The sequence below is a fragment of the Muntiacus reevesi genome, chromosome 2 (genome assembly GCF_963930625.1).
Source record: "Muntiacus reevesi chromosome 2, mMunRee1.1, whole genome shotgun sequence".
Taxonomy (NCBI): Eukaryota; Metazoa; Chordata; class Mammalia; order Artiodactyla; family Cervidae; genus Muntiacus; species Muntiacus reevesi.
In genome coordinates this window covers 267,522,311-267,535,474 of record NC_089250.1, presented here as the reverse complement: position 1 = coordinate 267,535,474, position 13,164 = coordinate 267,522,311, and the positions used below count along the sequence as shown (strand labels likewise).

The 13,164-nt window shown below is 53.2% G+C and overlaps 2 protein-coding genes across 6 annotated transcripts in view; one reads left to right on the top strand and one right to left on the bottom strand.

Annotated features, from left to right (window-relative positions):
* The window catches only part of TULP2 (TUB like protein 2), a 32,603-nt gene extending 24,306 nt beyond the window's left edge, over window positions 1–8,297 (top strand). The window contains exons 3-15 of one of the 5 annotated variants that reach the window (XM_065926475.1): window positions 455–593; window positions 889–921; window positions 1,350–1,401; window positions 1,819–1,945; window positions 2,606–2,755; window positions 3,001–3,123; window positions 3,927–4,048; window positions 4,683–4,985; window positions 6,566–6,678; window positions 7,185–7,299; window positions 7,384–7,482; window positions 7,716–7,887; window positions 8,164–8,297. In XM_065926475.1, the coding sequence (XP_065782547.1) occupies window positions 890–921; window positions 1,350–1,401; window positions 1,819–1,945; window positions 2,606–2,755; window positions 3,001–3,123; window positions 3,927–4,048; window positions 4,683–4,985; window positions 6,566–6,678; window positions 7,185–7,299; window positions 7,384–7,482; window positions 7,716–7,887; window positions 8,164–8,297 (1,542 nt within the window). In that variant the 5' untranslated portion in view covers window positions 455–593; window position 889. Of the gene's footprint in view, window positions 1–56; window positions 922–1,349; window positions 1,402–1,425; window positions 1,946–2,605; window positions 2,756–3,000; window positions 3,124–3,926; window positions 4,049–4,682; window positions 4,986–6,565; window positions 6,679–7,184; window positions 7,300–7,383; window positions 7,483–7,715; window positions 7,888–8,163 lie in introns of those variants that run through there. The other 4 variants (XM_065926477.1, XM_065926476.1, XM_065926472.1 and 1 more) reach the window with 4 other exon arrangements.
* A 1,111-nt stretch (window positions 8,298–9,408) lies between these two features.
* PPP1R15A (protein phosphatase 1 regulatory subunit 15A) lies at window positions 9,409–12,841 on the bottom strand. The gene is made up of 3 exons (XM_065926468.1): window positions 12,598–12,841; window positions 10,249–11,919; window positions 9,409–9,829 (listed from the first exon to the last, which is right to left on the bottom strand). The coding sequence occupies exons 2-3, from the start codon at window positions 11,908–11,910 to the stop codon at window positions 9,485–9,487; spliced, it is 2,007 nt and encodes a 668-aa protein (XP_065782540.1). The 5' UTR covers window positions 11,911–11,919; window positions 12,598–12,841; the 3' UTR covers window positions 9,409–9,484.
* Between the last annotated feature and the right edge of the window lie 323 nt (window positions 12,842–13,164).

The window sequence follows — 13,164 nt, the reverse complement described above, 5'->3', positions numbered from 1 at the left end:
CCACATATCCTGCTTTTTAGGAGAAAGAATGGAGACTTTCAAAGAGAACTACAACTCCCTCTCGGACCGGGGCAAAAATGAGTCTACTTCCGCGGGCATCTTGGCCTCTTTGGCTCATGGGAGTTGTAGTTTTCTCATTTATTTTCTCGCCTGGACGTGACTGTAAATTACAGATCGATAGTAGTTGGCACAGGTCACATTATAAGTTTCTTATGTAAGAGAGAAGAGAGCTTGCGATGAGGCCCCTCGCAGGTCCCTTTAAGGAACACTTGTATGTTCTTCCAATTTAGAACCCCTGGAGCAGGGTAGCCAGGCTGCAGCAGAGGCCAAAGGTCATTGCTTTGTTGGAAGTGGAGCGTGGGGTGGGGTCAGAAGGGAGGGGGATTAGGGCAGGTTCCAAGGGAATCTCCTGCCCTCCCTCTGAGCCCTCTTTTCTCCCCTGCTTACTTCCCAGAGAGCCAGAGATTATGTCCCTGATTTCCAAAGAGAGGGTCAGTTATGTTTAGAAATTGGCCAGACAGGCAAGGAATTGTGTGAATGTGAAAAGCCTCTCCAGGCAAGAGAGAAGGAGAGGTCTCCAGGATCCCAGGCAGGTGGGTACTGGGGGTCTGGGATCACTGGGGATGGGGTGTTTGGGGTCCAGAGTCCTGAGTTCTCATGTCTGGGTGAAGGAGAGAGTTAGGTATTGGGGGAAGAGCAAGCTGGACTTCTGGGCTCCTGATAGTGGTGAAAGCTGGAAACAGGCTTCAGGGTCCCTAACAAGTACTGACACTGGAATTTGGGTTGCCTGGGTCCAGGAGAAAATCCCAAACTTAAGATCAGGTGTTGGAGGGCAGCGTCTATTGGGATGTTGGGTCTGGTTCCCGACTCCTTGTTTTGCTTCTCCAGAATGTCTCGGAAAAGTGATACATGGAAGAAAGAGTGAGTGGGGGAAATGGGATGGGCAAGGGTAGAGATGGAGGGGGCAAGGGGGCGCTTTGATTATGCCCACACCTGCTCAGCAGCTCTTCTTGTGTGCCTTGCAGGGACGGGCTGGGGTCTTGGACTTCTGGGTCCTACCTACCTAACAGGAGGGAGCTACAGATGAGGACCCCTGGGTCTGAAAGAGGAAGGGCTGGGGGCTTTGAGTCCTGAGATAGGAGGGGCTTGAGATCTCTGACCCCTGAACTCTAGATAGGCCAGTGCAGGGAGAAAGAACTTCAGCACTGGCGGAGCACACTCAGGTTCTATCTCTTCTGTGACCTCACAAGTGTTCAGAACCCTAAGTTAGGCAGCGGGAAGAAGGGGAAGGGCTCTTGGGCAACGGGGGTGCCCTGCTTGCTGTCACTACGAGCCTGCACCTCTCTCAGGGCCCTGGGAGACGAGCTTGCCGCTATGAGACTGCAGAAGCTGGAACAGCAGGTACTGTGTGCCCAGGAATCCTGTCAACCTCCCCTTCTATCTTCCATACCCCCTCAGGAGTCCCACCCCCAGGACTTGCTCTGGGACTCCTGGTCCTCATTGGCTCTCTCGGAGTCTCAAGTTTTGCAATTGGGAAGCGAGAAAACAGGAATTCGGAATCCTCGGGAAGCAAGTCTTGGTGACGAGACTCCAAAATTTCTAAGGAACAAGGGTTCTGGGTCCTTAGGACTCCTAGGTCCTTCGGGAGGAGGGGCCTGGATGCCAGGACTCAGGGTTCTATGGAAGGAGTTGCTGAGAGACTGAAGGCCTGGAACTCTCCCACCTATGCAAGGACTCCCCTTGCCCCAGGCCCCCTTTCACTCCTGTCTTCCGGCTCGATTCCTAGACCCCCACCCCACCTCTTTCCCGCTCCTGCAGTGGCGTCTGTTTGAGAAGAAGCAGCGACGGAAGCGCCAAGAGCCCCTCATGGTTCAGGCCAATCCTGACGCTTCAGTGCGGCCGCGGAGACCGAGGAGGCGGGAGGAGCGCTTCTCGGCTGCCACCGGTGAGGAAAGGTGCCCCGAGTCCCGCAGGAGCTCAGGCTGGAGGGAGGGGCCTGTGGGAGTGTGTGGGGGGGGGTGCCTAAAGGGCCTAGAGGGGAGGAGCCTGGCGGAGCTCGTGGAGGGTGGCGGCGCTTTATTAGAGCGCGGGGGCGGGGCCTGATGGATCCGTGGGCGGGGCCTGTGAGAGCGGGGAGTACGGGGTTTGGTGCAAGTAGAGGCGGGCCCCGAAAGAGTTCTGGGATTCGGCTAGGGTGGAGCCTGGGAGAGCCGAGGACCGCCCAGAGAGTGCGGGTGGGGACGGGGTCTAAGGAGTCGTGGAACTCGTGGGCTTGGGAGAATTGGGGGAGGTGCCTGGAAAAGCGCCGGGACGCAGCTCCGAAGAAACCGGAGGGCTGAAGTAGGCAAAGCCCCGGGGCCAGGCCTGGGTAATTTAAAGCCGATTTATTGGAGAGTCGGCGTGGGATTGTTTACACACGGAATCGCGACAGTTTAGTGGTAGGGCTGTGCTTGTTTGAGTCTTGGGGTTCGGGTTCTGAGTGGTTCTCGAGGGTTTGGGTAGTCAATCAGGGACGAGGTTTGGGAGACCAGCGAGGAGGCGGATCTTCTCAGAGGACCAGGATTTTGTGCTTCGTGTTAATGGGCCTCGCCACACCTTCTCCCAGACCCCCTCCCAGGCCCCAGGAATCCTTTCCTTCAGGAGAATGTACCAGAGGCGCATTTGTGCACTGTATCCCACGGTATCCTGGGCACCGTGAGCTGCGGTGGAGATGGCAGTGGCGAGCGTGACCCTCTGTTACTGCCGACAGAAGCAGGTAATCTCAAATCCTTGGGCGGTTGATACCCCGGAACTCCACTCCCCCTAGAACTCAGGAGTCTAGAACCACTCAGTCATTGCTGTCTCCAAAGGACCCCCGGGGGCCCGGATATGCTTCACCGCAAGGAGTCCAGGTCATGAACCTTCTCCTCCAATACCCAGGAATCTGCATCTCCAGCCCTCTTCCTTCCCTGGTATTCAGAAATCCCCGTCTCCAGTTCTCCTCCCTTTCTTGACTACCAGGCAGCTCTGATCTGGAGTTGGAGGAAGTCTCCGTGGAGGATGTTCCTGCCTCGCCGCCTCCTTGTGAAGAGCCTCCGGGGACTCTTCTGTTGCGCAAAGGTTGGCCAGCCCACCAACGATCTGGTAATTTCTGCGACACCAGGTGAAATCTGGTCCACTGGTCCATGTGTCACTTCCTCCCCCTTTTCTGTAATAGCTCTGTTGAGATATATTTCACATATTATACCAATTCACTCATTTAAAAATTTACAATTCCATGGTTTTCAGTGTATTTACCCGAGATGTGCAACACACACCACAATGAATTCTAGACTATTAATTATCATTACCCACAAAAGAAAACCCTATACATTTTATCAGTCACTGCCCCACCCCCCATTTCTCCCAGACCTAAGTAACTACTAATTTAATTTGTGTCTCTTTAGACACTTCATATATAGAATAATACAGTATATAATCTCTTGTGATTGGCTTCTTTTGCTTGCTTCAATGTTTATCTATTTTGTAGCATTATCAGTATTTCATTCCTTTTTCTTTATAATATTCAATGGTAGGGACATTTCCTTTTATTCTCATGACTTGACCAGTGATTTCAATAACAGGACTCTGCATTATAACCCCAAATTTGCTCCCTCCTCCCATTTTAGTTCCCCAGTCTCCCGGATGCTCTCTCTGGGACAACGGAAAGAGAGGACTCTAATCCCTCCCTGTCCTTAGATCCAGGGCAGTCACAGACTTCTCAACTTGTATAGCCTCCTGTGCACATAGGGGAGGAGGAGGATCTGGCAAGTGAAGTTGATGATAAATAAGTAGGAGTCGGAAACCTGGGAGTTCAGACCTCCAGCCAGCACTGATGACCTTGTCCCAAGCTCCTGGGACCCAGGTGTCCTGAGTTCAGTCTTTTCAGTGCTTTTTCTACCCCTTAGGCGCCAGTGCTGAGGATGAGAGCAAATTACAGGATGTTGGAAATGAATACGAAGTGCCCAGTGCCAGATCAAGCCCTGGAATGGATGGTGACGGTGGCCTTGGAGACTTGGCCTCCAACAAGGTGGGAGGTGGCACAGCCAATAAGGATATAGGAGGAGGAGGGCTAGTCTCAGGCTCGCGGGGCGTTAAAATTCTGCAGCCCAGTCAAGGGCCCTTTTTACTGGTGGGTGGAACCTGTTATGTTTGGGCTAGCAGAAGTTCTTTGTGTGTACCATTTATTTTCAACCTAGAGGATCAGAATTGATGTGAGCATATGCCTTAAAACCCAGCCCACCAAAAGGCAGTGAGCTTTGGGGAGGGTGAAATAGTGATAGGAAAGGGCCAGGTGGCACTCATTTTGGTAGGAATGAAAGCGAGATAGTTTCAGTTGAGAAGATCTGGGCGGTATTATATGTTAATATATAGACCCTGTGAACACGGGTATTAAAGGAATGGGCAGTGCTTTCGAGAGGATTCTCCAATGGGTAGGTGAAATGGGTGTGGCTAATGTTACTGGCCAATCAACAAATGAAGCGATCTTGGGGTTTGATCTTGGGCATTGAACCGTACTGGCCAATCAGCAGGCAGCTGAGATATTTGACCAATAGACAGAAACTTGGTCGAGAGACAGCGGAACCACGGGGAGCGGGGGAGGGTGAGCCGGCTGAGAAGGGCCAGTCTGCTATCTCTCAACTTGAATTTGGTGTGTGGGCCAGGGTGAAGACCTGGAAGAGAAGAAAGAGGAGCCGGAGTTTACCATGACGAAATCCCCAGGGACGGCCGTCGAAGTGGTGTCCGAGGGCGCGCACGGTGTGGGCAGCGGCGATGTGGGGAGCTCGCCCCACACGCCTCCCTGCGCCCTAGGCCCTCGGCTGGGCGAAGACATGAAAGCATATGTGCTGCGGCCAGCGATGCGCGCTCGCATGGTGCAGTGTTGCATTAGCCGCGACAAGAGCGGTGTAGACAAGGGCATGTTCCCTTTCTACTATCTCTACCTGGAGGCGGCCGACGGCCGGAAGGTGTGGTCTGGCAGCTTGGAAACAAGTCCCATCTCGCAGGGTCTGAGGTCAAGACTGACTTAGGCGAATCGAGGCCTTGCTCTTCATTGAGCTAAGACTAATCAGCTCCAACGCCGGGCCCTGCCCTTCAGGGAACTGGGCTCCTTTATTCTCAGAGCCCAGTGGCATAGGCCCTCCCCATCCCATGACCCAGGGTTGTCCACTTTCAAATAGAGCTGGCCTTGCTCACAGGTAGGCCATGCCCCCTCAGAGTCCCAAACCCCACCGCTTACAGACCCTCCAGGTATCGGCCACCTTTTGTTGGGGCTTATCTGGTAGCTAAGCTGGTAAAGGATCCGCCTGCAATGCAGGAGACCCCGGTTGGATTTCTGGGTCGGGAAGATCCCCTGGAGAAGGGAACGGCTACCCGCTCCAGTATTCTGGCCTGGAGAATTCCATGGACTGTATAGTCCATGGGGTCGCAAAGAGTTGGACACGGCTGAGTGACTTTCACTTCTCACTTGATCCAAATCTAGGCCCTAGTCCCACCCAATCCTGAGACAGGCCCCAGCCCCTCTCAGGAGCTAAGCTTCTCCCTTCGTGGATTTTCCACTGATAGCCAAGCTACGCCCCTCTCAGGTCATTTCTCTCTCACGTGTGACTGCCTCTCAATTATTCATTCTCCCCCAGAAAGAGACTTTTCCCCTACTCAGTGCCAGACCGGGTTTTCACAGATGAAACACTAAAGTCCTGCTGTAATGTTCCAAGTGAGGTCCTTCCCTATTCTAAAGCCAGGCCCTGCCTGCCAGGCAAGTTCGCCCCCTGCCTTGGCTTTCCCTCAGCCCTGGGCCCAATATCCGAAGGAGTAGGGGGAGATATTAAGATGTGAAATGAGGCTCCCTTTTCAGGACCCAGCTGACTTCCTGCATCTACCAGCAAGCCTCAGTTCAGTTGCTCAGTCATTTTCGACTCTGTGACCCCATGGACTTCAGCATGGCAGACTTCCCTGTCCACCAACTCCCAGAACTCACTCAGACTCATGTCCACTGAGTCATGATGCCATCCAACCATCTCATCCTCTGTCATCCCCTTCTCCCGCCTTTCCGAGCATCAGGGTCTTTTCCAATGAAGAAGACCTTTGCATTAGGTGGTCAAAGTATTAAGACTTTCAGCTTCAGCATCAGTCCTTTCAGTGAATGTTCAGGACTGATTACCTTTCCTTTCCAGCAAGCCTTAGGACACTTACTGCTCTATAACCCTTTCCTCTGTCTTGGGACATGGTATTTCCTTGTTTTTGGACCCCTGTGTACACGATAAGTCACTTCAACCCTTTTCGACTCTGTGACCCTATGGATAGTAGCCCACCAGGCTCCTCTGTCCATGGGATTCTCCAGGCAAGAATATTAGAGTGGGTTGCCATACCTCCTCCAGGGGATCTTCCTGACCCAGGGATCGAACCCGCATCTCTAAGGTCTCCTGCATTGGCAGGTCGCTTCTTTACCACTAGCACCACTGCCACCAAGGAAGCCCCGGTCTTTGGACCCCTAGCTCTAGCCAAATATCAGAAGTCGATTCTAATGGGCTATTTATCACATCCACAGCACTTCCTTCTGGCGGGGCGCAAGAGGAAAAGGAGCACAACCTCTAATTACCTCATCTCTCTGGACCCTACAGACCTGTCTCGGAATGGGGACAATTTTGTGGGCAAAGTCAGGTGGGCAGAGTCCTGATGTGTGTGCTAAACAGGTGGCAAGGGGTGGGAGGAAGGGGACGATTGAACTACACTTCCCAGCAGTCCAAGGGTACAAGTTCCACCTCCTCTAGAACTTTTTCTCTTAGGGACTGATGGGTTATGTAGTCCTTCAAGTTATAACTCCAGGGTGGTTGGGAATAGAACTGAAGACTTCGGAGGCATGACTGACATTAAAGACATTTGATTTCTTGAGCGGGAGCGAGCTGGGATTCCTAAGTTCCTGTGACAGAAGAGGGTTGGTATATGTGAGTTCTGTCTTAGAGGAAGAGTGTTGCTAAAGCCTCAAGGCAGGAGCCTAAAAATCCTCCCCAAAGGAAGAGAGGGCCCTGGGACTGGTACATGGAACATGAGTCTTACGTAAGAGGATGGATCGAAAGACTTGATGAGATGACATAGGAAAGCAGTTAATGTACGGCAAAACAGGAATAATTATTGTTTTTATTCTGACCACTTCCCTTCTGGAGCAGATCTAATGTTTTGGGCACCAAGTACAGCATCTTCGACAATGGGGTGAATCCGGAAAGGAAACATTTTTTTCCGGAGACTGCTCGGATCAGGGAGGAGCTGGCGGCTGTATGTTATGTGAGTGTTCCGGGAGATGAGAGAGAGGAGTAGAACGGTGGGGAGGGAGAAAGAAGCAGGCCAAATGGAGCATACCACCCTCAGGAGACCAACGTCTTGGGATTCCGAGGGCCCCGGAAAATGAATGTTGTTATTCCGGAAATCAACGCCCAGAACCAGAGAATGTGTGTCCAGCCACAAAATGTGAGTCCACCAAACTTGAGAATCTCTGGGTCAGTGGAGGAGGAAGGTCTGGGGGACCGGCCATAGGTGCTAAGAGGAGAGGGGGCCGATGGGTTACATAAGGTCACATAAGCCTTGAGGATTTTGTCAGATTTATATGCCTTAGGAAGGGAAAACTAGGGACTCAGAATTCTGCGTTCGGAGGAAAAAAGCTGGTTGGTAGTTGGCTAACCACGCCCCCTACTTTACTCTAGGAACAAGAATCGCTCCTGAGTCGCTTCCAACGGGGAGCCAGGCAGGGCCTGGTCCTGCTGCGAAATAAACCCCCATCGTGGAACGAGAAGAGCGGCGCCTACGTGCTCAATTTTCATGGTCGGGTCACGCGGGCCTCGGTCAAGAACTTCCAGATCGTTTATCCGGATGACCGTGAGCTGCTAGGAACCTATTTACCTTGGCAAGGGGGCAGGAGAAGAAATACTTCTCCTATTAGCACTTGAGCGTTTATGTAGGGAGGGCAGACTCCACGCTATTGCAAAGCCTATTGGGAAGTGTAGTTTACACGGCAGAGGGCCATGTAAACACGCTTCCGGGATTCTGGGCGGAATAAGAGCGCCGCACAGCCTCTCGGGAGTCGTAGTTCTCGCGCCTTAGAGGCCCGCGGCAGGGAACTAACACACCCTCAGTTCCTGACTTCCTCTTCAGCGGACTACCTCGTGCTCCAGTTTGGTCGTGTAGCCCCAGACACGTTCACCATGGACTTCCGCTTCCCACTTTGCCCACTCCAAGCCTTTGCCATCTGCTTGTCCAGTTTCGATGGGAAGCTGGCATGTGAGTAAATTCAATAAATAACTCTCATCAGCTTCTGTGCCTGCTCACTTAAAGAAAGGGCCTCAACATGCCTTCTTTTACATGAATTTACTAATAACCAATACTTACTAGATGGCGCCTGGGCGCCCCGTTCTGTGCTCTAGGGAGTGGGCTGTTGGGCAACACTTGCTTTCCTGAAATCATAGTCCGATCATGGAGGATGGGTCTTTTTAAAAGGCTCGCCTACTATAAAGGAGGAAAATATAAGGGCTGGGTCAGAGCAAGGCAGCTCTAAAATATATATACTTTTATGCTACATTTGAATAACCACAAGGAACTAGCTGAGCCAGAGAGGTCAGGGACGGGCACATCAGGCAGTAGCTCATATAAAGGTGGGAGGGAGGTTGGTGGTTTTCCGAATGAAAGGGTGGTGTAGCATCAGCCTGGGGAACTAGTCGGGAGGGGCAGAGTATGAGGCTGGACCAGGTGCAGGACATTTGGAGCACTCTTGTTTGAACTGCTGAGAAGAGTTTTTTAAGTTGGAGCAGTAAGATGGGTAATTGAAGACATGCATGTGTGGGTGAAAGAATAGTTACAGTAGTAGCCAACACTTAACATGTTATTTAACATTGTTTTAATTATGACTTATTTGGGGATCTTATAAACTCATAAGGTATGCGCAGTTATTAGCCGCATTTTACAGATAAGGAAAGTTTATGGACATAGGATTTAAAATGTGAAATCAGGTACATTTATAAGTGTAAAAGCCTTGGGGAACTCACCACATCTGCCAGTAGGGAGGATAAGTCTATTTCAGGAGCACACAGAAAACTGGAGCTTAACCCTTTTTTAGGAATTAGTGAGTTCAGCTCCCAGACCCTTTGGGGAGATAACTGTCCTAGGTTTAATAAAATGTAGACAGAAGCAAAAAAAAAAAACAAAAAAAAACCACACCCCGACAAAACCACCAGTCCTTAGTTCAAAAGAAGCCTCAGGATGGGAAGAGGCAGATTCAAGGGATGATGGGAAATGTAGTTTATCCTCCACGGACATGCTGGCCTTTATGTATTCCCCTGTCAACTGTCTTGGGGACTGAGGAGTAGTGGATGCTGTCAGTTCAGACACACACAGAGACGCTGCTTACTACAAAAAGCTTTATTCATTCTGTAAACTAACATTCAAATAAATAAATAGTTAACACAAAAACTACTGCACTTTAGCCACGCCTCCCACTGAGGTCTAGGCTAGGAGACACACATGGAGGGGAGGGAGGGGCCAGAGGGTGGCTCAAGGGCGTAGCCTGGATGGGGGACATCGGTGAGGTCCGGGTAGGGGCAGGGACGGTGGCCAGGGAAGTGGGAGGGTTCCCGAGACGTGCCCAGGCCCTGGCCCGGGCAGCAGGGGAGAGGTAGGGCCCCAGCTCCTCTTGGACCTGGGCGATACGTCGGGCGAAGCGGCTTCGATCCCGGGCGAATTGCTCCCAGGGGCCTCTGCGGGCTGCCTGGGCCGGTCCTGCCCAGACAACCAGGGGATGGACGGAGACCTTCTCAGAGAAGCGCACCTGTAGATGAATGGGCACAGACATGGGGAGACACACACATACACACACGAGATACAAAGGGCCGCAGGTGGGGAGGTGGGGAGAAAGAGAAACAAGAGAAAAATGAGTTGCACAACAACGCTTGTCATCTGGCTTGTTATCTCGCCTGCCAAGGGACTCCCCAGCTGACTCACTGAAGGTAGAGGTGGGGCCCTGGGGTTGACATGAGCTCAGAGGCTCCTTCCTCCCACAGGGGCCAGCCTCTTGCAAAGGATTGCATTAACGTGAACCCAGCCCTCCCAATGGAGCTCACATGCAACCCTCTACAACACGGGGGAGCCAGGAGTCGGGGCCTCCAGTCCTTCGGTCCCCAGACCCAGGAGTGCCAGCTCCCAGCCCTCTCCTCCCTAACCTCAAAGATCTAAGTTCTCAGTACCCACCTTTCTGGTCTTTGGGAGAGGTTCAAAGTCCGGATGCCTGGTGGGGGTCTGTGCAGACTTGAGCCGTCTTTGTAGTCGGAGGGGCAACCGAGGAGGAGCCCAGGGAACCGGAGGCTTCTCTCCAGGTAGATAGATGGCCACTCGGAAGGGGCAGGGCTCAGCTTCTCCCCACTTCTCAGCAGCTTCCGCTCCGTCTGTTTTCTCTCCAGGCTGATAAATCTGGTCCCTGAGGAGGGCACTCTGGGTCTGAAGGGAGGGGCTGGGTCCCAAGTCAGCTGCTCCTGATTCATCATCTTCATCCTCATACTCATCTTCTTCCTCTGTGTCTTCTGGTTGATACACCCAGGCACTCAGGAAGGTACTTGTCAGAGAGATGGAAGAGGAGACTTCGGCTTCTCCCTCATCTTCAGTTGCTTCTGAATCACAGTCCTCCTCTTCCTCCGTGTCTTCTCCTGGCCGATACACCCAGGCGCTCAGGAAGGCACTTGTGGGTGGGATGGAAGAGGAGGCCTCGGCTTCTCCCTCATCTTCAGTTGCTTCTGAATCACAGTCCTCCTCTTCCTCTGTGTCTTCTCCTGGCCGATACACCCAGGCGCTCAGGAAGGCACTTGTGGGTGGGATGGAAGAGGAGACCTCAGCTTCTCCCTCATCTTCAGATGCTTCTGAATCACAGTCCTCCTCTTCATCCTCCTCCTCTGTGTCTTCTCCTGGTCGATACACCCAGGCGCTCAGGAAGGCACTTGTGGCTGGGACAGAAGGGGAAGCCCTCGTTTCGTCTGAATCACTGTCCTCCTCCTCCTCTGTGATCACACTGGATGGATGCTGCCAGGTCCTGAGTGAGGGCCTCTGGGCTAGACTTGTGGAGTGTGGCCCTGGGTCAGCATCTCCCTTCTCAGCCTGTTTGTCCTTCTCCTCCTCCTCAGGCTCCTCTCCCAAACAACATTCCCAGGCCCTGAGGTGGGAGCCTACAGATGAGGGGGACATGGAGGTCTTCGTGGCTGCTTCAGTCTCTGTTCTTCCTTCTGTGGCTCCATTTACCAGGCCGCACACCCTAATGGCTTCTCCATTCTCCACCTCCTCTTCTTCCTCCTCCCCTGGGCAACACTCCCAGTGTGACAGAGGAAAAGAGAACGCGGTCACTTCTTTACCTCCAGTAACCGCTTCTTCCTTAGATTCCTCCTCCCCAGGAAGGTCCGGCAGAGATCTCATCAGAAGGCTGAGGGACAGGGGAGCAGGCTGGCCATCCATAAATTCTTCCTGCTCTCTAGGGACACCAGTTGCTTCTTCCCCACCATACTTTTCATCATCATCATCTGAAAGTCCCCAGACTTCGGGAAGAGAACTCTCAGTTTCCAGGTCAGGACAGGCCCCCGGGGAGGCTTCTCCGTCCTCCTCAGCCGCTCCACTGTCTTCGGTCTCCTCTTGAGGTTGCCTGCCCCAGGGGGCATCGTAGGTGGCCAGAGAAGCCTTTGCTTCATCCTCCAGGCCAGCTCCTCCCTGATCTGCTTTGGTTACTGCTTCCACTAGCCAGGGCTCTGGAGGTCCTGGGCCCCTCAGGAGGCTCCACGCCCGGCTGAGAAGGCCCATCAGTGGGGACAGGAGGAAGAAGGGGTGGGTACCTCTCCAGTGGGCAGGCTGATGGGGCATTTGGCCTGGAGCCATCTGTCTGAGCTGGGGAAAAGGGAGGGAAAAAAGGGGTCAAGTTTAGAAGCCATTTAAGGGAATAGCATCAGAGGATGACCTTGAGTCATAGCAACAGAAATAGTAACACAAATAGCAACGCAGGAGTTCTGCCCCACATTCCTTTCTGATCCCAGCCACTCCCATCTCTGACCTTTGTTTCCCCACCTCTTCTCTCATAACCCAGGAATCCCCAGTTCTCTCCTTCCCTTAGTCAACAAGCCCCCAGCCCCATCTGCTCTCAAACCCTTAAGTCCTAGTCCCAGGAAGTCAAAACGCAGGTCCTCTACTTGCTTCTCTTGGGGACAAAGTCCTAGTCCTTGCTTCTCTCAACCTCCTGAGGACTGACAAATCAGCCCCCATCACCCACTCCCGCCTTGGAAACTCAAAAATTCCGATCCCTAGATGGTTACTTTTCTGGGGACCCACGAGTCTGGCTCCCAGACCCCTCCTCCGTCTGCCTCAGGACTCCCAAGTTTCCAATTCTTTCTGCTTCCTAAGTCGGAACCCTGGGGTTCCTCCCACCCCTCCAGAACCCCTCAGGTTCCCAGGCCTTCCTTAGTACCCACCGGAACTCAGAAGTCTGAGCTCCCGCCTCCTAACTGGCCAGGAGTCCGGTCCCAGCCCCTAACCCCTCGGAACCTAGGTGTTCCGATCCCCTCAACTCACCAGCTCTGGACTGAGCGTCAACCTGGAGGCAGGAGTGCCGGCTGAGGTTGCCACGAGAGATCGCAGGTTCGGACGACTCGGGAGGTCAGCGCGTTCATCTCGCCCTCCGGCGTCGGGCTCGAGGACTCAAGTTGTCAGCGGCTGCTGCAAGCGCTGTCGCGACAAAGAGGCGTACGATCGTCCAGGGAAACATACAAATACCTCCAGGCCGGAAACTTCACGGAGAGGTGACGCTACCTCAGCGCTTTTATGGACCAAGGCAGCCGGACGTGCTGACGTCAGAGGGGAGGCGGGGTTTCGAAACGTAAACGTGAGGGAAGGGAACTGAAAACAAGGTTGGACTTCTCGCGGAGATTCCAGGCTTTGTGACGTCACGCGGCGGCGGTGTTTCCAAGCGTGGCCATGCCCCCAAGCGAGCGAGCTGTCACTCAAGCGCGGGAACTGCTGAAGCAGAAAGGGAACTCTTTTAACCCTTGTTCCAGGCAAACGCCTCGCCTCTAACTTAAGACCAGGCCCCTGTCTAGAGTCTCCCACTTTCCATCTGTTCGGCTTCCCACCTGGTGTGGG